The following is a 26,470-nucleotide window of genomic DNA, read 5'->3' as shown; positions in this document are numbered from 1 at the left end:
TATTAAAATTATCAAGTATTACTATTGATTTTTGTTTATTACTTCAGAGATCAATAAATAAATAAATAACGCAAAGTTATCAAATGGAGCTCTTAGTTATTGCAATGCATTTGAGAATTACTAAACTCTATAAACTATATTGGATCGTCTGTGAATGCGAAACTTCTCCAAAGACGAAGATGATCGTGCGAGTTATATCAGATTCAATGAGAAGCGAAAGCACATTGTCATGGTTACGAGAGAGAGAGAGAGAGATGAAATTTGCTTATAGTTAATTAAGCCGCCCTGCCTAAATAATATTATTGTTGTTGAAAATTCATGCGAACCAAGTTAATTAATTAATAACACAAAGATCTCTCTCTCTATATATAAAATCATAATTAGCTGGATCAGGAAGAAAATATTTGGGAATGATGATAATGTTATCAAGTGTTTTCATTCTTGTCCTCTTGGCGAATGTAGAAAACATACAAATTTCCTCTACTTTATTTATCATTTAAGGTCTTTCTACAGTGTTTAATTAAGAAATTATAATAAAATATCATTTACTTTGGCTAAATCATAATTTATATTTCTTAATTATTTTGAATTTTTGTGGATATTTTAATCTTAATAATTTATTACTAACCTATTATATTCAAAAATACAATAATTATTTAACCTGATTTAATTTAATGGCTAAAATCATATAATTTATATTCTAGTTCTTATATCTCAATTTCCTACTAAAAAGAGTATAATAATCAAGAATAAAAATTATACCATTTTATTTATCAAAAGTCAAAACTTTAATTATACCATTTTCTAATTACAGAATCATCAAAATATTTATATATATGATCATGAAATGACCATACACTTATTCTTTAATATATATACCATTCATTTAAATTATTTATGAATTTCATTTTTTCAATATCTATCGTGACACATTACATAGTATAATTATTAATATTATTTTAAAGAATCAAACTTGAATTATACTTTTGAGAGTGCAATGAACTTTTTCACTTAAAACTTTGTCCAAGGCAAGACGGAAAGAAAAGAAAAGAAAAAGAGGAAGCAGAAAATGTTTGAAGTGGGCAAATGGAGTGAAAGAAAGAGAGTGAGGCCTCCCTACTCCTAGTCCCTGCAAATCGGACACTCTTTTTCCACTTGCTCACACACCACATCACGCATATGGTTGGCTTCACGTGACTATACCTTTTTTTCTCTTTTTTTTTTTAAAAAAAAAAAATTGTATCCACAAATTATTATATACATTTAAAATACAATTTCATCCTGTTGAGATGATATTCAAATTAATCGTATTATAATAACTTGATAAAAAATAAAATTTAGTAGATTTTTGTAAATTATGTAATAATATGTTATAACATTGATTTAATGTATAATATAATAAAGTGATACTCTAAAAATATATTAAGAAAATAGGATAAAATAATAAAATTTGAGTCGTATTGAATATTATTTTTAAAAATTTATTTTGTAATCTTTCGAAATTAAATAGATTATTTTGAAATTTAATTTAGAATCAAAGTAATAAAAATTTATTTTTAATTTGTAATTGAACAGAGAGTATAAAGAAGAGAAAGAATAAAATAGAAAATGAGAGTGTCTTTTTTTATAAAAATGCAAGATTTACAGATGAATTATTATGAAAAAAAATATAAGTGTAGTAAGCGATTATAAAAATTTGAAGATAATATAATAAAATCTGGAGATAATACAATTATATTTAATATTAGATTTAAATATTAATTCTGTAACAGAAAAAAAAATCTTTTAAAATATAAATTGATTTTGGAACAAAACATTCAATATACTTGTTGCTTCCTCGCAAATGCTACGAGATATACCACACCACACCACATTAATCATGATATTAAGCCCTAAAAACACCACCAAGCAATAATTTTATTAATATATAAACACTAAAAATTTAATACTGAGATAAAACAACTAGAAGAATATATAATATAATTAACGAATTAAGCAAATCAAAAACCAAAAAGATATATAAGAGTTGGAAATTTTCTTTCTTGTATCACAAAGCATGTGGAAATTATAAGAGAGTTGGAACTTAGAATTGACATATATAATATAATTGAGAAGGCACACAAGAGAAGTTTAATTTTCATTCCCACAAGAAGCTACGACTCAGACACCAACTACGTGGTTGCCAAAGCAAACCCTTCACTGTAGCCATTAATTCATGACCTAATTATCAAGCACACACCCATAATCTCACACACATACACAAGGCATAATTATGCATCGATAAGTCGACGTCCAAGTAATATTACATGTGTTTTACTTCAAATATATTACGATTTTTGACAACAATATCATACATGTGCATGGACTTGAACTTGCTGAAGTCCTTAGGAAGAGAGATGAGATGAAGGGTGGATTTTTTGTGGAACTGGAGGAGGTCAGGATCATCGTAGTACCTCTCCCACCCAACTGAAAATAGCTTATTTTCAAGAACAGCATAAGAAGTAATAACTTCATTAGAAGGAACGTGAACTAGCACTTTCTGGCGACTACCACTTAACCCTTGCTTGCTTCCATCCACAGCTTCAGCTCCTGGATTCTCGACTAGTCGGATCACACCATTCTTGAAGATCCAAACGCCAGACATTTTCACAAGATAAAGATAAACTTGGAGATGGGAGTGTATTTATAGAGGAAGAGAGTGGTTTGGGCATTGAGCAGATGTAAAATAATTAAATAATAAACCAATAAAAAAAAGAAAAAGGAAAAAAATGGGTCAGGGCTTGTTTGGAACACATGTTAAAATTACAATAATTTTCCATTCCAATGAGACCATAATCTCGGATTGAGAACGGGGAATCCGTTTGTTTTCCTTTTTGGAAATCTTTAATTAATCCTCCACATGTTATAATTTTCCTTCTTCAACTCATTAATTATGCATGAAATAAATAAAAATATATATATATATATATTTTTTTAATTTATTAATCTCCATACATAATCAAGACAATACTCAATAATCACTAAAAAAATTTACACATAAGACATGTAGATTAAGTCCATACAAATAGTTTATTTTAAATTACATATAATTCTTTAAAAAATAAAGTAAATATTTAATAAATATAAAGGTGAAACTGAACATTTAAAATCATAGATTATTTTTAAAAATAAAATGATTTGAATGCGAATAATATGGGGTTTGAATAGTCAATACAGGCTGCGTGGAAGGAGGAGTTGCATGTTGGTGAAGTTTCAAGAAATTAAAATTGAAGGGGAGAAATTAATAAAAATAAATATTAAAAATATGATAATTAATCAGTAATTTTTTAATAAAAAATAAAATTAATTTTATGTAAATAATACTATAATTTTTGATGGAGGGACCATACAGTGATGGAAAAGAATGATTCTGAAACTCTCTAGTTTGTTGGAAATGGGAGAGTTTCCTTTTTGCAATAGGGAGCCTACCCTCACAAGTGGTCGTGCCTAACTCTTCACTTTTAAAAATAAATTATTTGTCATATGTAGAAGATATTAATCTTAATACCTCTATTATACTTTTTTTTTTAAATTTAATTAATATCATACAAATATAACTTTTAACTCATAATTGAAAATTTTAATTAACAAATGTAAACTTGAAATTTAATCTTTTAATTGAAGAAGATTTAATAAAAATTTAAATTTATAAAAGTAATTTTGAAATTCTGTCAAATTATAAAAATCGGGGAATGTGGAAGGAGGAGCAAGCAACAACATCAAATTCCGTGAAAGCAATAATGTAAAGATTTTTGGCTCACAACTGAATCAAAGTTGTTGCAATGGCTTTAGGGCACATTCTTTCTTTATCCAGCACCTTTGGTCTCAACGTCTCCTCCCGAAGGAGACTTCTCCTAATTAAACCCAACACTTCTGCCCTAGCTTCTCTCTTTCAAAAATTTTATAAATATTTTTTACACAATAATTTTTAAGAAAATATATAATTTTATATTGTTTAGTTTTAATTCATCATTTTTTTGGAACTAAAATTTATTAGTAGTTGATATTTTTCATTTAGATTTAATTGATTTAAATTGAAAACTTGATAGTTTTAGAAATGGTTTTAACGAACCTTTAATTTAAATTTTATTGGTATATATTTTTTTGAATTTTAAATATAGAAAGAAATGTGTGAAAACTTGGATGAATCATTCAAGGAAAGAATATAGGTTGGAAAATATTCCATGGTGTTTGATGTTGATAGCCAGCAAATTCTACACACATTATGATGAGGTGGCAAAGAGAAATATTTTTCACCTCAAAATCCATGTCCACATGGGATAGTGATGATTCTCTAAATACCACCAATCTCCTCACAGATTGGTCGACATGCCACATCAGCTTTTTAATATTAAATATTTTTTGTCTTGAATCTTTTTTAGTAGTCCCCAATTTCCAAATCAACATTTGTCGTACAGAAAATTAAATATAATATAAACTTTAATTCTAAAAAATCGCAGGTGAGAATGATCTGAGGCTCTGAAAAAGCTGGTCTCACTCATGCCCACGTGAATTTGATTGTCCCATGTCTCTTGCAATCACCAACATTCAACTCCCATACCTTGCCAAGCACCATCTTAATCTTTTGTTTTTTCTTTAAGGAAAAGAAAAGAAAAAAAAAAAAAAGGCACTGATCCATCTTAATCACTAAAGCACATTTGTTTTTGTTTCTTTAATGGTAAGTTCTGACAACATCTGTAGTTACCTATGGTTTAGTCAATATATATATAAATTTAAAAAGAAATTAAGAATCACCAATAACAATTACTTAATATTGTATTTGGATTACAATCCATAAATTTTTATTTCAATCAAATCCCTTGTTTAGGAAACATAAAAGCTATTAACTTCAATTCAATTAAATTCAAAATAGATTTAAACAATTTGAATCAAATTCCTTGTTTATGAAACGTTTATAACTATGAACTTGAATTCAATTAAATTCAAAATAGATTTAAATGGTTGCATTGAATATTTTTAGATATCTAATTTGATCAAAGATTTTGTAGTTATAATTGAGTTTAAGACGGATCAAATTTAAAAAATAATATCTATGATGAATTCAAGTCGAATTGAAATTTTATTTATAAAGTATTCATGATCGAAACTCATTTATATAAATAATTAATTTAATATAAAAATATATAAAATAAATTATACTTTAATCTTTAAATTATATCATAATTAATATATCAATTCCAATATTTTTAAAACTGAACACTTAATTAAAATCTCGTATTTTCATTGTCCAAACTAAAGGTTTTTCCATCTTACAATCTGTTAAAAAAAAATAGAAAAATAATTTAAATTCATAAACACCATTATTTGAACTCTACTTCTCTTTTTCATTCCATCTCTCTCAAATTCCATAATTCTAATATCAATTTCTCATTTAACCGGTTTCCACCTCTATTCAAATAATCAGTTCTTTCATAAAAAATCCTTAAGAAAGATTCTGAACCTGATTGATTAATTGTATGATATTAACATATTTTTCAGATTTAACCTTATTTTCAATAATCAGAATACCAACAAAATTCAAAAGATGCAACAAATTTCTACTTCACTAAGCCTGTGATTTCTTGGGACGCCTTTGCCTCGAAGACTTGAAATCAATCAAATTAATAACAGTTAAATAACGTGAACAGAGTCATAAAGCAACCATGCGCATGAAAGTATGAAACAAAATTGCATGAATGTTGAATTCTCTTACGAGAGTAACTAGGCTAAGCTTGCACGAGCTCCTGCTGTGCCAAAATGTTTGCAATTGTTGATTTTAATTTCCGATCGCCACTTTGTCCAAGATCAAGAGCACCCCCGAGCAGACTCAGACCAAAGGCCTCGATATCAAGTAATTTTCACCGGAATAGTCCGATTAAAATAGTGGATTTGATTGATACTTTTGAGAATAAAGGGTTCGTGGGTATAATTTGATAATGCCCTATCTGATATAAGAGTAAAAATGGATAAAAATTTGGTAATAGGATGAGATTTGACAGTCATGAGATGGGAAGAGAATAAGAGTTCAAAAATGGATAAAAATTTGGTAATAGGATTATGAGATTTGACAGTCATGAGATGGGAAGTGAACAGGAAGGATTTTTATGGAATTTAAATTATTTCTCTCTTCTATAGATTTTGTAATGGAAGGACTTTCCAATTTGAATGAAATGAAAACAGAGGGATTTAAGTATTTAATTTTAAAATTATTGGGACTAATTTATTAATTATAATACAACTCAGAGACTAACATATAATTTATTTAAATATATATTTTTTATAATAATATTTATAATTTTTTATATATTTTATTTAAAAATTAAATTTTAAATATTTTTTAAAAATATTAAATTTTGTAAATAAAAATTATTAATGAAAAATATTTTTTATATAAATTATTAATTAAAATATATACAACTAAATCAAATTTTATTTGGATAATAATAATCGAATTTAAAATAATTTATATAGTTTATATTAATTTTTAATTTTTAATTTTTAATTGAGTTTAAAATAAATTCATATATTATATTATTAATATGAATCGATTCGAATTTACATATTTTAATTTTCGCACATATTCTGTCTATTTACCTTTCTAATAATATTAAAGCAATTGGTAATTATGGCAATAGAAAGGAGAAAGCAAGTTGTTTGATGCGAGACCGTTATTTTCAGTCTTTGGTTCACACTATAGTGGAAATAGAGATGATAACAGGTTGGTATTTTTGAGTATTCAATTTTATTAAATTATAATAAAATGAATTTAAATAATTATAATTGAATTTGTTATTGATTTTGATTTGAAAAAAATAAAATTTATGATGGATTTGGATTATGTTTAAATTTTATTTATAAATATATTATTCTAATCCGTTTATATAAAATAATTAATTTAATATAAAAATATATTTTTTATAATAATATTTATAAAAAATTTTGTATATTTTTATAAAAAAAATTATTCAAAAAATAATAATTGAATTTAAATTTTTGAATAATTTATATTAAATTTTAATTGAATTTAAAATAAATTTAAATATTGGTAATATAAAAAAGAGTGATGTTCGGATATTTTAATTTTTATTTCCACGGCTATCTATTTGGTTGCCAAGTAAACCCATCAATACATTAATAGCCATTAATTCATGACCTAGTTATCAAGCACACATATATGTAGTATTTAGCACATCCGTTAATTAAAACAATTCAATTTCCACTATCCAAGTGGTATTACATGTCCTTGACATTAAAGATGTTACCGTTTTTTCGACAATATTATATATACACATACACTTAAACTTGTTCAAGTCTTTAGAAAGAGAGACAAGATGTACGGTGAATCTTTTGTGGAACAGGAAGAGTTCACAATCATTGTAGCACTTCTCCCACCCAACTGAAAATAGCTTATTTTCAAAAACAGCATAAGAAGTAATTACTTCATTATGAACTAGCATTTTTTAGTGACTACCACTTAACTCTTGCATGCTTCTATCCTGGATTCTGGATCACCCGGACCATACCGTTTTTGAAAATCCAAACGCCAGACATTTTCACAAGACTTATAAAGATATTATGATCATATGTGAATTATTTATAAGTTTAGAGATCGGAGTGTATTTATAAAGGAGAAGAGAGTCTTTAAGCATTGAGATGCAAAATAATTAAATAATAGACCAATAAAAAAAAAGAAAAAAAAAAAAGGAACAAATGGGTCCGGGCTTGTTTGGGACACATGTTAAAATACAATAATTTTCATTCCAATCTGAGCATATATAATCTCGGATTGAGGACAGGGAATCCATTTGTTTTCCTTTTTGGAAATCTTTAATTAACCCTCCACGTGCTATAATTTTCCTTTTTCAATCCATTAATTATGCATGAAATAAATAAAAGTTTTTTTAAAAAAATTCATTAATCTCCATGTATAATCAGACAATACTCACGTGATCGATCATTAAAAAAATTATATGTAAATTAGGTCCATATAAATATTCTTATAAATTATATATAATTCTATTAATTTTTTTTTCTGTTAATTATCATTCAGTTTATTGAATTTTTATTAAATGAAATTATATAGATAATTTAATATAAAAAGCTATATATGTACGAATCAAAAGCATATTTAACAATAATAAATTTTTATTAAATTTTAAAACTGATATTTATCGTTATACCATTTTAACCGCTCATACTTTAATTAAAAAATTTATTAGATATAATCGTCTTTTTATTTTAAATAATATTTCTATTTGTTTTATAAAATTTTATTATTATAATTAAAAATTTTATTTTAAAAAAATTTTACCAATCAAAATTACTATATGTATATGTGAGGCATCATCATGGATCATCATGGATATGGCTTGGAGAGAAAGAAAGTAGAATGGTTACTATATATGGTATCTCGCAATGAATGGAATATATGTTAATTTTGAATAATATGAAAATTTTGTTTTAGAAATATATAAAATATTTTGAATGATTGATGTAACATATGTAATAATAATGACATCTCCAAAATATTAAGAAATTGATCTATTTAATTATTTAGTTTAAGTCAATAAAATTTAAGAAATTTTGACTTTAAGCTAAATAAAACGGAAAATGAAAGCTTTGAGTTTATTAATTAGATAAAAATTTTAAAAAAATAAAAGTAAGTAAATATTTAATAAATATAAGAGTGAAAGTGAACATTTCAAATTAAATATTATGTTTAAAAAGTAATTATACATAATTTATTCGTCACGATTGATTATTAATCAAGAAGGGAAAAAATACTAATTAATATATTAAATATTTTTAATTTAATAAAATGAAAAATAATTAATTTTGAGTAATTATCGCTAATATTTTAATACATAACACGTAATTAGGTGCGGGGAAAGCCGAAAAATGGGAAAATGTTGAAGGAGGAGAACACGCAATTAGGTTGGGGGGAAAGCCTATAAAAGGGAAAATGTAAGGAGGAGCAAGCGACAATTTCAAATTCCGTGGAAGCAATAATGCAAAGATTTTTACTGAATCAAAGTTGGTGCAATGGCTTTAGGGCACATTCTTTCTTTATCTAGCACCTTTAGTCTCAACGTCTCCTGCATATGGTCCTCCCGAAGGAGACTTCTCCTAATTAAACCCAATACTTCTGCCCTTGTTAGCTTCTCTCTTTCAAAAATTCTATATATAAATCGATTAATTATATATTTTTAAATTATTAACTAGTTAGTTTTTATCATTAATTATTTTTAATAATTAGGGTTATAAAACAGAATAATATGATTTTAATAATTACTAAATCATAATATTTTGAAATTTTAAGAATTAATTAAGAATATAATATTTTACTCATTTTGCATATTACTAAAATGTACACAAGAATAAATCACATATTAATTTTTTGTATGATTTATGTGATACGACTTGCATAATATCTATTTTTTTTTTTTAATAATAATTAAAATATAGTATGAAGATTAAATTTAAGTTTATTAAGTGAATTATATATTTTTAATCGATTAATTAAATTTATAAGTTAGGCAATGACTTATCACATATTTTATTCGATTTAAATATTTTTTATAAAAAATAATTTTTAAGAAAATATATAATTTTATATTGTTTAGTTTTATTTAATATTTTTTTGGAATTAAAATTTATTAGTAATTTTTTTATTTAGAGTTAATTTATTTAAATTAAAAACTTGATAGTTTTGAAATGGTTTAGTCAATATTTAAATTGAATTTTATTAGTAAGTTTTTTTGAATTTTAAATATAAAAAGAAATGTTGAAAGGAAGCTTCTAAGCATGTGTGAAAACTTGGATGAATCACTCAAGGAACGAATATAGGTTGGGAAATATTCCATGGTGTTTGATGTTGATAGGCAGCAAATTCTACACAAATTATGATGAGGTGGCAAAGAGGAATATTTTTCACCTCAAAATCCATGTCCACATGGGATAGTGATGATTCTCCAAATACCACCAATCTCCTCAGAGATTGGTCGACATGCCACATCAGTTTTTTAGTATTAAATTTTTTTTGTCTTGAATCTTTTTTTGGTAGCCCCCAATTTCCAAATAAAACATTTGATCTCATACACAAAATTAAATATAATATAAACTTTAATTCTAAAAAATCAGAGGTGAGAATGATCCCAGGCTCCAGAATGGGTGAAAAAGCTCCTCTGAATCAGTGCCCATGTGAATTTGATTGTCCCATGTCCCTTGCAATCGCCAACATTCAACTCCCATACCTTACCAAGCAACACTCAGCATATGAAGAATGCGTTTTTAATATCTCAACATTTTTTATAAAGATAATTTTAATATTAATGGAAACAAATTCCTTAAGATTTAATTATAAAAAAAAAAACTATTTTTATTGATGCATATACAAAACATCATCTTTACATATTTTTTCACTCACAATTGTATATATACTTTTTCAATTCTTTTTTTGGAAAGAAAAAGAAAAAAGAAAAAAAAAAGCACTTATCCATCTTAATTAGTAAAGCACATTTGTTTTTGTTTTTTTAATGTTCTATACCTACCAATCGCTACCTTTGGTTTTATTTATAAAATATTCATTATTCGAATCTATGTATAGAAATAATTAATTTAATATAAAAATATATATTTTATAACAATATTTATAAATTTTTTATATGTTTTTATTTAAAATTAAAATTTAAATATTTTTAAAAATATTAAGTTTTTTAAATGAAATTATTAATAAAAATTATTTTTTATATAAATTATTAATTAAAATATATGAAATTAAATGGGATCAAATTTTATTCGAGTAATAATATTGGTGTTTGGGTAGCTTATATTAAATTTTAAGTAGGTTTGAAACGGATTAATATGAATCAAATTTGAATTTGTGTATTTTAATTTTTGTGGATAATCTATCCATTTATATCTCTAATATTATTGAAGTAAATGGTAACGATGGCAATAGTGAAAGAGGAAGTGAATTTTTTGATAAGAAACTTTTTTTATTTTATTTTATATTTGGTTCATCTAAATAGATTTTTCCATATTCTAAGTCTTTAGTTAACAGTGTGGTGGGAATTCCCATTATGGCTATTGATATGAGAGACAATGCAGCAACTTTAACCAATTGACGGACTTGTGTTCTAGAATTTTGTATTGCTCTCTTTTTGTGGTGCGGATGGCTTGTTATTAAAGGCGATATCAATAATATATACGTTTATCGATCATTTTCACACTTTTCATATTATGTTTCATCAAATTAAATGTGTGTTTTTATGTCAAAATATCAGGTGGTTTATTAATATTAAATAGGCTAACAAACGCAAAGTTAATAAACTCGTACCTTATTTAAAAAAATACGGCATGTCAAGTAATTTATTAAGAAATGTGACTTTACCAATTTCTTTTTAATTCAAAGGATATTCAAATTTAAAAATGCCTAAAAGATTTAGCTACTGAATCGTATTAGACGAGGCCAGAAAACACTATGCTGCGAGTGAGTGACTCCGCAGCTGGGTAACATGGATTTGTTTTCTTATAACAATCAACAATATTATTGATTTACACCTCATTAAATTTCTAAAAGAAAAAAAAATATTTGATGGATGCTACTGTGCACCTTTGTTTTTAATACAAAAAAAAAGGTTGAAATGTTTTATTTTATCAAGATTCCACTTATTTTAAATGAAAATATGAAGATTTAGGAGTTGAATTAGAACACAACATCAAAGTATTTTTCAATTTGGATAAATAATTATCCAAAATTATATTATGATCCACTAGTTGATAGCAAATCTTAACTAAAATGCTATTGCACCATTTGATTCCCTATCTTTAATTTGCACATCTCCGTTATCATTCTTTATCACATGCTCCGTCCCTTGCCCCATTTTTTTTTTTTTTTTTTGGACACAGAATGTGATGTTTTTTTTTAAAATAGGATACGGAAAATAAATTCATATTAAATTGAAAGAAATTCTTTTTAGTGTACATTTTGAAAGCAATTTTTATAAATAAGATAAAATAATAAAAAGTTTTAAAACATTTAAAATCTACTGATTTGGTAATTGAAAAGAAAAAGGGAATAATTTGAAAGTTTTAAAACCTTTAAAAAAAATTCATGACCTTCTGAAATAATATTTCACCAAAAAGTATACAGTAAAATAAACATTGAAACCTGAAGACAGCAGCGCATCTGGTGTAGTGGTATCATAGTACCCTCCCACGGTACTGACCAGGGTTGGATTCCCTGGATGCGCATTTACTTTTGCATCCATTAACTTTTTCCCAATACATCTTTCTTTAATTTCTCACAAGCCAATAGGCAAGTGAACCAACTGCAATACTATTTGTTTTTGTTACAAAATAATTACATTAATAGGTGCCAAATATACTCAATCGATGACCTGCATCTCTTACAAGCCACCGCCCGCCCGAGAAAGGAGGACTAAGGAAGAAACCGATGAAAGAACAAAGGCTGTGATAACAAAATCTCCAACACCATGCGGATAACTCCAGCCCCTCAGGTCGAAACCAACTGCAATACTATACCAATATAATTGCAGGCTGCAGCACGAGAGATTGAAAACTTAAAAACCAAAGAATTGATTTATACGTGCAAACTACATTGATGACACTGAAAAATTCTCTCCATTTGCCCCCCTCCCCCCCCAAAAAAAAAGTTAAAAAACAAACGATTAATATATTGAGGGAACTATTAGCTCGTGGATCTCATGCGTAGTAAATCATGGAATCCATATGGAATGAACAGTGGAGATAGATGCTACCACTTGACATATATTTATATCACGTATAAACATAAAAGCTAAAAGAATCCAATCCCAAACTCCAGGGTGCGACCTTCGCCTTGGTCAGAATCACAGTAACAACACACTCCTATAAGAGATGCAATTCAGGAAAACAGAGCTCGAAAAAATTAAGTATCCAAAGGCAAAAACAACAATAAGCACTAAATTGAACAGGTAGAAGAGGCCAACATATTTGTGTACCTACAGATGACATTGAAGTGGACAATGAGCAACTCAAGCAGAAAGCATAAAAAATCAAGCATTACATAAACTATAATGTAAATGCATTCATATGGGAATTTAAAGATAAAGCATGCAATTCAGCTACATCATGACATAACCTGTATTAAGTTTGAAATTTGGAGATATCCAACCAGATTGCAGACAACAGACAAAACCACACAGTAGCCTACCAAGTGCTAGCCCATATATAAACTATGAAAAGAATAAGATTTGCTGAAAGCACATAATAAAAACAAAAAAAAAAAATCAAATGATAAGAAATTGTTTTTTTTTTTAAAACCATACAAGTAAGCTTGCATTAACAAGTTTCAATGGACAAGAGAAGATTATGGAAAAGCCAAAGGTCCTACAAATAAACACAAGAAACAGACCTAGAAAACACCCAACTCAAGCTAGACCAAAACTATAAACCAACCACCTAAAACCACTAAAAAAAAAAATCAAACTACAAAACAAACCATTCAAACTAAATCAACCCAAACAAAAACAAAACCCCACTGAGGGATTCGAGCCAGTGCGGAAGGACAAAACCAAGCAGTTTTCCCCTAGCCGAAGGCAGGAAAACCCAAAAACCAATCGAACTGGAAACCAAGCAAAATCAAACACGAAAACGACCACGCAAAAGCATCATACCCTGTGCTTATCTGCCGATTCCTGTACCCCGATTTCTCCTCTCTTTTCCTAAGAAGTTACAATACAAAGAAACCATTATTGATGCACTTGCGAAGTAGTGATTCATTCAAATATGTATGGATTGAGCAAATAACTACATGCTTGATGAAATTAACATTAAACCACATTGACGAACAAATACATGAAACCCAGTTCATTAAATTTCCAGAAAACTATAACAACCTCATATTACTCAAAATTAGATAATACAAAAATTGCATTAACTAGCATGTCTATACCAGACACAGAACCCCACATCCCAAGAACTCTCCTAAAACCCCAGAAAGAACCTCAATTCCATCAAAGTTCATCCTCCATCCTCAAATATTCTCCGATATCCGCCTGGTGATGCACCACTATTCCATTAGGATCCAACTTCCTGCAATCCTGGGTCGATCTCGCTGCGGAACCAAACCCCAAAGGCACATCAGACATAGAGAAAACCACAACCCCATCATTTTTCGAAATGCTGTCAGTAATCCTCCCCAATCCACCTTTTAACACATGATTCCCATAGAGAAACGACATTTCCGATGTGGGTTTTAGCCAAACTTTGTGTTTGGCATTCGCAGCCAATAGATTCAAGGCCTGAATAGTCAGGTGAAAGTTGCCTCCATGGGTGAATTTGCCTATGCAAGTACCAAGTGAGGCCAAATTCTTACGGCTTATGTTGGTTGCTCGCTTCACCAAGGACTCACTGACATAGTAGACCTTGTTCTTGTGGAGCCTGAAGCAATATCGACCAGGGTTGGGGTCAGGTCCTTCATGTGAAGGGTTCTCGACGATGTTCTTGAGATTGTGGCCAGTGAAAGAGTACAGCTTTCTGAAAACAGCATCTGTTTCGGTCTCGTCTAGAGGCCTCATCTTAATGCTTTGAGATGACCGGAGGAAAAATCAACAGATGAGTTGAGCGAAATGCAGCAGCAAAATTTCACAGCTTAGCAGTTTTTAGGGTTTTGAGGCGTACTCAGCTCGATAAGAGCCCTCTCCAGGCCAGAACAAGAAGAAAAGAGCTTCCCAGTAGAGGCCCAGCTATATATGCCTACATATTGTAATCAGATGAGTCTGGGCTCAAATTTAGGCCTACACCCACCTAAATTTTCGGATAGTTCTTGTCCATATGGGATATATTTAAATTTGTAATATAATTTATCTAAATTTTACTATTATTTTACATTATAGTTTATTTAAATTCAATCTAGATAAAGTTTAGTCTAATCAATTAACACAACCCTCATTATGAAATAATTAGTTCAAGTTCTGGTCTAATCAATTTGGTTACAGTTATATATTTATATATAAAAAAATAATTATTTAATTTGGTTTGAATTATTTCTATTAATAATTTAATACAACATGCAATCTAATCTTAGAATTTTAGTTTTAAAATATATAAACTTATTAAATTATTATACATAAAACATATTGCAACTACTCTAATTTTAACAATATAATTAACATATTAACTACTTTTTATATTAAAGATACTACTCCAATAAAGTCTCTTATTTTATTACAAGTCAAACTACCTCTAAATTTTAATAAAATTACACATATACATACATTTCATTGTGTATATATACTTCAAAATATTGCTTAAAAAGTTAAGTATTTGATTAATTTTTTTTTTTTTTTTGAAATAGGGATTGGGCGAGTCGAACCTTAGACCTCGCAGGTCTATCAGGATGCACTTTCCACCAGGCTAAGCCTCGGAGTGCGATTAATTATTTTTTTTAAATATATTTTTTTTTGAAAAGATATATTCATTAATCCAGTATAAGAAAACACATGTTTAAAACCTATTCATAAATAACTAAACCCATTAAAGCATTCAACCATATATCAATAAATATATAAGTATATCATATATTTAGCAATTTTAAGAGAAAAATGGATCGAATCTAAAATAATAAAGATCTAAATAAAAAAAAATTCATATTTAGCATTATTTTTCTCCTTTATTTAACAACTACCAAAAGCTATCTGCATGAAACTAAAGAAGAACACAACCAAAACTTCCATCATTAGAAGTCATGCATGGTGAAGAAAAAACACACTATCAACTTAGAGGAGCATCACTAAATCTTTATCATAAGGTCTCTATTGATGTGAGTAGGCTTTTAGTGCAAATCAACATTGTTTAGCTAGCATAAGATAAAGGTAGAGTTTCAACTATCATTTCAATGGCTTAAAGGCCTAAAATACAAATTCTATTGGGTAGTAATAAAACCACTTAAATCAACAAGAAGAAACCTGACTCTAGTAAACATTAAAATTCTTGAATTCTAAAAAAAATAATGACCAACAAAACTATAAAAAAATAAAATCATGTAAAAGTAATAAATATCACGTATAAATAATTTTTTATGAGCTCAATACATAATGTATCTTTCAAAAGAAAAATATACACTCATTTAAAATGAGATAGTGAAGAAATTCTTTAAATTTGGGCAGAGAACAATCATCTTCTATCCAAATATAATAAAAAATTATTAACTATACGACAAAAATCGAGTGAGGATTGATACCCAGTAAATACTCATATTGAGTTGAAAGAAAAAAAGAAGAAGAAAGGGAAAAGAGAAAGTTCTAAGTTGAAGAAAGCTAAGTACCAAAGGTTAAGAGTCTCATTTCTTTCAAAAAATCAACCACAGATTTTAATTTTAATTTTATTTTGCATTAATTTTTTATCCGTATTTATTTTTCTTACCTTTAAAAAAAAACTACAATAAATCATTTATGATTTCTTTCGTCATCAATAGCGATACCGACATATTTTAGTTTTCTTCTCATTTTTTTTAGGTTTTGCAGAATCAAATTATATTTTTTTTAGGTTTTGCAGATTCAAATTATATTTTTTGTGAGGGCTGGTTATTTCATAAGACTTGCCCGTTGAGAAAACTTCTTATTGTTGCGACTTCTTATTGTTGCGACGCCAATTACTCTGCTATGTTTGGAGAATCATGCTCATATTAATTATTGTAGGTCGTAGGTTATGTGATATCTCATGTATTTTTTTCATAAATTTCAAATTTGACATACATTATTACATTTGTACTCTCTTGTCGTAGCTAGTTTACAGGATTTTGCTATTCTTTTAAATCATTGTTGTTCCATTTTATTAGCGATAATGTGATTATTGTTGCAATTGCTCGATATTGGCAATGATAAATCCAAGCGGCACCTCATTTCTTCTGAACGGTAATGCTAGATCTCAACAATGCCCTGCTGTGGTTGGATTGGGTTGTAATGGACCAAATAGATTGAGTTGAGCTGATTAAAAGTTCTGAGTTGATTTGTAGTTGGTTGCATTTATTTATTTGATTTGGATTGGTTTTATGATTTTTTGGATTATAAACATAATTTCATCATTTTTACTTTGCCTTTTGATGTGAAAAAAATGCAACTTTTGCATTGTTTAAAAAAGAATTAGAAAGAAAAAAATATTTATACTTCTTATTGTTCCATTTATTTCTTTGATTTGGATTGATTTTATGATTTTTTGGATTATAAACTTAATTTCATTCTTTTTCCTTTACCTTTGGGTATGAAAAAAATGCAATTTTTGCATTTCTCAAAAAAGAGTTAGAAAGAAAAAAAAATTTTATATAGCATTATTAATTTTATGTGCTTCCCAATTATTTTTAATAAGTCTTAATACATATCATTATTATTTTTTTTTTTAAATAGAGATTGGAGAGTCGAACCTTAAACCTTTTAAGGTTACAGAATACACTTTTCACTAGGCTAAGCCTTGGAGTACTAATACATATCATTATTAACTTGTGAAAAATATTAATTGTATATATGTTTTTTAATATTTGTTAAATAACATATTATTCTATTAACTTTTGAACCTTTATTATTATTTTTTAAAAAACTACCAAAATCTCCGCTCTCTTTCTCTAACGAGGGGTCGCCACGCCAAAGGCAATAAGGCGGCCAAACGAAGAGCCGATTTAATGGCTGTCCTTCCCTTTGCTTGCCTGGTCGCTCTTTCTCTTCATAGGTAATCCTCTCCTTTTTTTCTTTATATTTTCGCAAATATAGCTTGTGAATTTTATTCTCAAACCCTAATTATCTGTCTCTTCTTTTTGGGCCTGGGTTTTTGCGTTAGATTGTAGCGTAAACGGCGTTGCCTGAGTGACGAAGGAGTTGTATATGCAATGGAGGAACCTGGGGAGCTGAAACGGACGCTAATTGATACTACTGCCGGAGCACTTGCTGGTGCTATATCGCGCACGGTCACATCGCCCCTTGATGTCATTAAGATTAGATTCCAGGTCATATTTCTGTTTTGCAGCTGAATTGCATAAAGTACAGTGCACGTGCTTTTATTTTGATGGTTACAATCGCAGGTTTTCTATAAATTGAGCAGCTGCATTTCATACTTCTTTGATTTATCTTGACGCATTGCTTTGAGTTTGTGTTTTTTGTTTTAATTTGCATTGAGGTAATGGCCGGAAATTTACTGTTATGTTATCTAAAGTTTTTTTTTTTTCATGCAAAATTAAGTTCCAATGCACATTCCTCTATTATTCCTTAAGTTTAAAAATATTGGAAATGGGCATACATCAATGTGTTTTCACTTTGTGGGAATCATGCCAGTGTAGTGAAACAAAAGATTGATGAAATATAATTAAAGATATTAGAGGTGATGCTGAAAGAAAATTTGGTGTGCTCACTTTTTGGCAGGTTCAATTAGAGCCCACATCTTCGTGGGCTTTGATTTATGGAAATATGGGTGGATCTTCCAAGTATACTGGAATTTTGCAAGCGGCAAAAGAGATATTTAGAGAGGAAGGTTTGCCGGTATAATGTACTCCTTTTGCTTGTTATTTTTTGGATGAATGATAACTTGAAGGGCATATATTTGGAAAGGATCAAGTATGCTGGCTGCTGAGCCATGTGATGTGATCTTAACTTACAGAGCCACCCAATTTTAGTGGTTCGCTGCCAGACAATCAGCTCTATGATTCAACTTCACTTGAAATATGGGATAAATTTGAATACTTGTGAAACTAATTTGATTTATTTTAGGTGTGGTTTCTACCACATTTCTACATAACCAAGTAATTTGCTATTGGGCTTTGAAATGGAGCCGGAGGGGTACTATTCTTTTTTATTGTTCATCAGGATTAGCTTTTTTGTATTTGCGAAATCAAATGTTTCAAATTAAGTTGCTTGTTCATGGAAGTTTAATTTTAAGGAATCCATCCCCCTTCAGGTAGTAAAGTTAAATCAGTAGTGAAGTTTTTAAATTGGAAAGATTTGATCACAGATAATAACAATTTTGTAGACTAGTTCATTTTGTGCATGCATCATCTCTGGAAGATTCTTTTTGGCATCCTAAAACATTCTTTTTTTATTTTCTAATATTTAATTTAGGCTAACTGACTGAAAAAGCTTAACGTTTACATCACTTTACTTTTTAATATAGACTTTTAAATTTTGGATGAATTGACTCAATATTTGCATTTGGTGTAATTTTGGCCAAACTTTTAAAAATTAAAATCTGAGAGTTCAAGTGGTGTGACACATGTAATATTTAAAAAAAAAAAAAAAAAGATTTCACATATTGAAATAATATTAACACATATTTAATTATAGTTAATTGATATATTAATTCTAAAGACAATAGTTATTTAATTGTTAAATATGCAGTCCACAGATTCGACAAAAATTTTATAATATATATATTATTCTTGATTATTTTGTATATGCTGCTATTTTGGATCAAATAACATATCAGTAATATAATATTAATATTTATACTTATTATTGCAAAATAAAATCCATCACTGTTAAAGATGTGTACTATATATTTAACAATTCTATTGCTTATCTTTTATTTTGATTTTGAAAATTGGCCAAAATTAAATCTAAATGTAAATGTTGTGTCATTTATTCAAAAGTTAAATGTTTTGATTAAAATGCAACATGATGCAAACCTTAGACTTTTTTCAGCCAACTGGCCTTTAATTAATGAATACCTTGTAGCATTTCTGCCCTTTATCCAGTATCTTTCCTTGTAGGGTTTCTGGCGCGGCAATGTCCCAGCTTTATTTATGGTTATGCCATACACTGCCATCCAATTTACAGTGCTACACAAATTGAAAACTTTTGCAGCTGGTTCTTCAAAGTCAGGTATTATTAAGGAAAAAGATTAGTTATGTCGATATGGATTTTATTTAATGGTTGATGTGGAGGCTATACTTCTCCTTCCTTTTTTTTCTCCATTTCTTTTCTAATAAACACGGGCAATTTTATTTAATATAAAGCATTTGTTTTGGATATCACAAATTCATGGTAATAGATTATTACTTTGTTATGGATGCAGAGAATCACATTCAGTTGAGTTCTTACCTCTCTTATGTCAGTGGGGCATTGGCAGGATGTGCTGCTACAATTGGGTCATACCCATTTGACCTCCTGAGAACGATATTGGCTTCACAGGGTGAACCAAAGGTGTGGAATACTGATATTTTCATAAGATGCATTTACAGAATATTTCAACTTGTCGCTCTTATTAGTAATGTGGATGATAATTATAAGTTCTCTTTCTATGCTTGCAAGTTGATCACATTATTTCAGTGAATTGTTAATGCATTTTCTGAATTCTGATTACTCTATATAATTCCAACCCAAAGATGCAGCACAACAGGATACTAGTTGGAATGCATGCCACTAATGAAAGCATTACATCATTACATCATATTTGCTCTTTTTGACTGTGTGAAAGTTGAAACTCTTTGTTATGCTACTATTTTTTCTTGATTGACATTCCTCATCTCTTACCTCGTTTGTGAGCTTTTATAAAATAAATTAATTTAGTCTTTAATATTGAACTTGGAGTGAGCTACCAGGCATTATACAAGTGAGAATATCTTTAGTACTATCTTGGCTCATGAAACTTCTTTTCCCTATTTGTGCTTTTGCAATGATCTACCATCTTGTAAATCTAGTATTTTAGTTTTTGCATTTGGGGGCATCTATATTGCTCTTTAAGTTGATGAGGAATCACACTTCTGCTTATCGCTCCCATGGTCACCTAGTCTTTGATTCACAATTTATCTTGTTATTTCATTTTTTTTTGCGTGTTTCTTTATGACAAGGGAATACATCATGAACAATAATGAACAGTTGAAACACTATAAGTCAGTGTGGGGTTAGCTTGCTTTTCAATGTTTTGCTCAGCAGGGTTAAAGAGTCACGTGTCATCCAGTTGGAAAACTGCTTGATTGCACAATGTAGTTTGGTTCTAATACAAATATCATGCATTTGGCATTTGGTTACCACCAAGAGGCGAGCTTCTGCATGGTGGAAATTGGGTGTGCTGCTTTCCCCATCTCCCCTTCGTCCTAATCTATTTACTCATTCTGAAACTTGTGTAATGTGTCTTGATGGTATTCCAGTTTTCTGATCAGTCTTATGTTGCTTTGTGCATGTGTGTATGTGTATAAACATTTATGTTTACCAGTTGCCAATCAAGCCATTTACTTCCATTTTTTCCTTTTGTTCTACTTTGCATCTGGTTGCATGACTTATAAGTGTCCACATTTAGGTCTATCCAACAATGAGATCTGCATTTGTTGATATCATTAGAACTCGAGGCTTCAGAGGCTTATATGCTGGATTGTCACCAACACTAGTGGAGATTGTTCCTTATGCTGGCCTCCAGTTTGGTACCTATGATACATTTAAACGTTGGACCATGGTATTTTTCATTCTCCGTTTCAGTTAAACATTATTCTTTCTCCATGCACGAATAATTTCTTCTGGAATAAGGGAACAGACAAACAAGAATTTTATGCCTCAAGGTATTGATCCAATAGGATGACACAGTAATATATCAGATATAGCAATGAGACATAGGTCAGCTTATCTGCTCTTTTCTGATTCACTCAATTGGTAATTCGCACAATCTCTTCCAAAGTTGTAGATGTTTTTTTAAGCTTTTCTTACCATTCCTAGTAGAAATTTTGATATACTTAATCAATTTTCGAGTTTTTACCCTGGAAAGGACTGTGAACCATAATCGCAAATTTCATTTGCTGTTCTTAAAAATTCTGATTTACTTATCATGTGTTGCAACTTTAGTGAAATGGTTAAATGGTTGAGTGAATTGCATTCTTTAATTAGGAGAAAATTGTTTCTTCTAACTTCAAAGAAAATTTAAAAGAAGATTTGATAGTGCTGCGACATGCGAGTGTCCTCTATGTGTCTTGGATGTTGTTTCTGCTTTCTACCTGCACATGCTGATTTATTGTGGACTGTGATGCATTTTTCTGTATCCATTGTAGGCCTGGAACCGCCAAACTTCTTCAAATTTAAGTATGACCAGTGTTGATAATAGCCTTTCAAGCTTTCAGCTTTTTGTCTGTGGATTAGCTGCTGGAGCATGTGCCAAACTAGTTTGTCATCCTCTTGATGTGGTTAAGAAAAGGTTCCAGGTATACATCTCAGACTTCTTGAAGTCTGCCTTTGTAGAATCATTGTTGGTTTAGATGTTGGGATTTCTTCATCACTATGTTGTTTTCTTAGAATCATTGATTGTTGGTGTTATGTCAGGCAATTGAGTTGAAACCTGAATCATTTGTTTCAAACATAATGTGAAAAAACTAGTGGTAAATCTGTGGATGTTGGTGCTTATCAGTGGGAAAATAGTTTCGCTGGATAATATTGTGGGCAATTCTTTATATGTTGATAAGTCTTACAAGACTGAAACAGTTTCCTTGATTTAGTTATCTTGGATAACCAAATCAAAGAATTTACGTGATCAGCAAAATATTTTCTTTTGCCTCCAACGGCCAAAATGGCTAAGACTTGAGATGCTATGCTTACCTGTGGACCCTGTTTTAAGATCTCATTGTGGTTGGTTCTAGGAGTTTCATAATTTCATCTGTGTTGGTTTCAAAACAGTTCATACAATATTTATTTGAGAGCATAACTTGCAAGGACAGTCTTAACAAATAATTCATTTTTGTTTTGGTTGCTGCAGATTGAAGGTCTACAAAGACATCCAAGGTATGGTGCTCGAGTTGAGCACCGTGCTTACAGAAACATGCTTGATGCCCTGCGAAGAATCTTGCAGGCGGAGGGTTGGGCTGGCCTTTATAAGGGCATTGTACCATCAACCATCAAGGCTGCCCCAGCTGGTGCTGTAACATTTGTAGCTTATGAATTCACATCAGACTGGCTAGAGTCTATGTGGACTTGAAACTCACACCACTTATTTTTGGCTGTTTCTATTTTTGTTTTGTTAATCATTGTGATCATCTCATTCTTTTTTCCTATAACCTATAAAGGCCCCCTACAAAAGTGGGGATGGTTATTATTTCTCATGATTTAGTCATTATAATAGGTTTTCGAGTTGGTGTGCCTTTAGAGTAAAGCAGCGAGTGTAAAGATACAGAGATCAAAGTGAATTTTGAAGTTACTGAAATTGGTAATATCGTTGATGGTCAGACACTAAGGAGCCTGCTCATGATTATCGGTGGATTTGTTCTTGTTGAAAATTTTGCTTTCTGGATGGTTTCCCACGCGCGGATCTACTACCACCGTGGTTGGTTATTTATTGGAAGACGTGGCAAGGAACTGGCATCTCAATAATATAGGACCACTTATTGAAAGACAATTCATTTATTGATGGGTATGTTTAGTTGCTCTGAAAATATTATAACACCTGCAGGTGAATAACACTTGAATCCAACCATGTAGCCTTGCATTCTTTAATTTTCTGTTACCATACATGTCAAAATGCCACATTTCACTCCTTTAGTCTGCAGATATGCCATGAGAAATCTCCTGATACACACAAGGATGCCTCTGAAAACCAGGAAGTATGGGTGAAACAAGAAGACAAGCTTCGAAATTTATGGAAGCTATCGTGAGGAGTAAAAAGATTACAGTTACAATTCTGATTTATACGACATGAACGGAATAATTTTATTAAATAATTTACCTGAAGTCTAACTAAAATAGCCTAAAAAATATTGGAATGTGAAAATTGTACAGCTATTTCCAGATACTTGCGGCCACCAAATAGTTATATTTGCTCCGAGAAGTACATGAAACCATAGTTGCCCGCGCCCGCCCAGCTGATAAAATTTCAGGTTGCAGCATTTACTCTCCCTTATTCAACAGAGCAGAAGTGAAAGACAGGATCACTGATAGCTTTTCCGTTTATTACTGTCCTCCGGTGGCAGTGATACAAACTGCAAGATTCGTTGCACCAGCGCAACTTCAAGTCGAAACTTCTGAGCAATCTGGTGTATGTCCATTGGCCCATTATGATCATCAGCTTTGCCTTGATGCAGAAGCATGATGTGGCGCAGCTGTGCCACATTCAGAGTTCCTTGAGGAGCAGGTCTTTCTTCATACCTGCCGGAATCAGGTTTTGTGTCCCGCAGCTTTGGCATGGGTCTATTATACCTTTCTACAACAGCTGCCTGTTAACATAGTCAACCGCATCTTTTCAGATTATCTTAAAAGTGAAAGAAGGAACTATTTCACTTGGATAAAGCCTCGCATGATCAGTGAAAACAGGTTCCAATGACAATATCAAGTGGATCACTGATAGAAAATGTCATGGTTAACAATCATGACATGCAAGTATGCGCTAAGGCGTAAAGCTTTAGGCAAGTGCAACATAGAGGTTGGCTTAAAAGCAACCTCATAAACCAATCACAAGTTTGAATAGGCAATCTCTTTTTGTATTAAATGCATGAATTGGCATCTCTTGCCATATAATATTATTATGTAGAAATCATGAAATTCTTTCTTAATTCAGTGCCTACCAGACTGCATAATAATGGACTCAATAGCTTTAGTTAAAATTGAACCCGTGTCTATAGCATATCAACAAAATTACAATGCTTATTAATGATTGCACATACTTATAAGGAGTTGAATAAAAGCAAAGTGCTGAAAATTCCAATAGCTCACCTCACCAATCTCAAGTTTGCCTCCAGGCTTTAATCTAATTCTACCCACCATTTGACTAAGCATTGCATCAAATTGTGGATCTCGTTGTTCAAGGACGTTGTCAGCATTCACTCTCGGAGCACCATCTTATCCAGAGCATAAATAAGGAACAATTTTTAGTCAGTAGTAACCCCTTCTTCACACAAGTTGCATAAATATATATACTAGTCAAATTAAAAAGAACTAGAATTTATATTTACTGGCTCAAACTCTCATGCAAATACGCATAACATAACAACTCTAACAGGTTTATATAACTATCATAAGTGATAAACAGGGGTCAAGGAAATAAAACATCAGCAATATGCCTGTCCTCATTCAGAAATGGGGAAAGCCCATTCTAATAAAATCTCACGTTGTGAACATCCCATTTACACATTTACATTTTCAAAAACACATCATCGTAGTCTGATTTCTGCAATCTAGAAGGATATGTGTCGACTTCAATTGTAACCAGGAGATTAAAAAAAGAAAGGAAGGAAAGAATAGATAGAGCAAGACACCACTCTAAAATTTTTCCCAATCCTGCTGCGGAAAATGTCTTCATTATAATGGCTCTAATTTTAATCGAAGGGAAATACTGGAGACTGTTCTTTTTTTACAGTGTCATGTGACTCGTGTCTTTATTAATCCAATTCCAAGGCGTGAAAACGTTTGCTTGGAACATAATTATCCAACAAAACACTTCAAATTCTGCTATTTAAGAATAATAGAAAGACCAAGAAATACAAGTTATAAGCGCAACACACTCCCCAATGCTAGAATTTTATTGTCTTCTTTTAGTTTTCTCAGAAACCAAAAATAAACCCCTCGAATGACTCGAGGTAATATGCAAGTCGTTGTTTATGAAAATCATATTGATAACGCAAAATCAATTTAAAAAATTGTTTTTGTATTTGGATTCCCCAGAAAAAAAAACAAAGTAGCTGTAACTTCCAAATCAATCAGCTTGCCATAAGAGTTCAATAAGTCTAAAGAACAAACAATGGCACGGGCACTAACCAGAATCAAGACTTTCTTGATTGTTATATTGGGTGGTTCTCCTAGAGATATCGGCGTTATCAGTGGTGGCCACGGGAGACCTGCGTTCACCTGCGCTCTTGGGAGTCGGAGATGGATCGGTGGCTCGGATTCTGCCAGATGCTCGACGAAATGCCTGGCCCATTCCTCTAATTCTACAGCTTGAATGTTTAGTACTATTTAGTAGTAGAAGCATTCACAAAAGAGATGATGATGATGATTGCGTATATAACATATACGCTCCTTTTAGACAAAAGGCGCATGGAATTAGTCGCCACGTGGCTCTGTTCCTAGCAGGCCGCGTGGGACTACTCCCTTCTTGTTATTGTTCCCGTTGGTGGTTTTGTCTGATCAATTTCGCCTAAAAATTTAGACAAATAATAAAATAATTTTTTAACTATATTTGAAATAATATTTTCATAATACTTTAATAATTTAAAAATTAAAGAAAAATAAATTAATAACAAATTATCATTTTTATATCTTCCGTTTTCCATATTTAAAATCCAGAAATAAGGAAGGACGACATGTTTTGATTTAGTGGTAAAATTAATTGAGGCCGTAGGATTTTGGCTTATTATTACTGACGTCGATTTTGCATTGTGGAATTTAAATTCGAAATCCAATAGAAATTTGATAAAAAAAAAATAGTTAAAGCTGACATTCTAAAAGCACAAGTTATTTTAACTGGGGAAACAAATTTTAGT

The 26,470-nt window shown here is 30.1% G+C and overlaps 4 protein-coding genes and 1 non-coding gene across 7 annotated transcripts; 2 read left to right on the top strand and 3 right to left on the bottom strand.

Annotated features, from left to right (window-relative positions):
- Positions 1-2,127: 2,127 nt before the first annotated feature.
- Positions 2,128-2,644, bottom strand: LOC110610336 (flowering-promoting factor 1-like protein 3). The gene has a single exon (XM_021750213.2). The coding sequence runs from the start codon at positions 2,642-2,644 to the stop codon at positions 2,303-2,305; it is 342 nt and encodes a 113-aa protein (XP_021605905.1). The 3' UTR covers positions 2,128-2,302.
- Positions 2,645-12,223: 9,579 nt separating this feature from the next.
- Positions 12,224-12,294, top strand: TRNAG-CCC. The gene has a single exon. It is a non-coding gene; the product is annotated as a tRNA-Gly (tRNA).
- Positions 12,295-13,839: 1,545 nt separating this feature from the next.
- On the bottom strand, positions 13,840-14,774 carry LOC110610667 (60S ribosome subunit biogenesis protein NIP7 homolog). Its single transcript, XM_021750702.2, has one exon. It carries the CDS (start codon positions 14,619-14,621, stop codon positions 14,058-14,060), a length of 564 nt encoding a protein of 187 aa, XP_021606394.1. The 5' UTR covers positions 14,622-14,774; the 3' UTR covers positions 13,840-14,057.
- Positions 14,775-17,613: 2,839 nt separating this feature from the next.
- Positions 17,614-23,224, top strand: LOC110611755 (mitochondrial thiamine diphosphate carrier 2). 3 transcript variants are annotated; one of them, XM_021752203.2, is made up of 8 exons: positions 17,614-17,766; positions 17,875-18,040; positions 18,453-18,569; positions 19,793-19,904; positions 20,098-20,225; positions 21,322-21,474; positions 22,061-22,210; positions 22,759-23,224. In XM_021752203.2, exons 2-8 carry the CDS (start codon positions 17,924-17,926, stop codon positions 22,975-22,977), a joined length of 996 nt encoding a protein of 331 aa, XP_021607895.1. In that variant the 5' UTR covers positions 17,614-17,766; positions 17,875-17,923; the 3' UTR covers positions 22,978-23,224. The 3 variants fall into 3 exon arrangements, with proteins under 3 accessions (XP_021607895.1, XP_021607897.1, XP_021607896.1); XM_021752204.2 differs by having other exon boundaries at positions 17,622-17,766; positions 17,882-18,040; XM_021752205.2 differs by lacking the exon at positions 21,322-21,474.
- Positions 23,225-23,603: 379 nt separating this feature from the next.
- LOC110611757 lies at positions 23,604-26,128 on the bottom strand. The gene is made up of 3 exons (XM_021752206.2): positions 25,746-26,128; positions 24,705-24,829; positions 23,604-24,208 (listed from the first exon to the last, which is right to left on the bottom strand). Exons 1-3 carry the CDS (start codon positions 25,957-25,959, stop codon positions 23,924-23,926), a joined length of 624 nt encoding a protein of 207 aa, XP_021607898.1. The 5' UTR covers positions 25,960-26,128; the 3' UTR covers positions 23,604-23,923.
- Between the last annotated feature and the right edge of the window lie 342 nt (positions 26,129-26,470).

The sequence above is a fragment of the Manihot esculenta genome, chromosome 3, assembly GCF_001659605.2.
Source record: "Manihot esculenta cultivar AM560-2 chromosome 3, M.esculenta_v8, whole genome shotgun sequence".
NCBI classification, from domain to species: domain Eukaryota; kingdom Viridiplantae; phylum Streptophyta; class Magnoliopsida; order Malpighiales; family Euphorbiaceae; genus Manihot; species Manihot esculenta.
The sequence above is the reverse complement of the archived record's forward strand: the minus strand, read 5'-3'. Positions and strand labels throughout refer to the sequence as shown.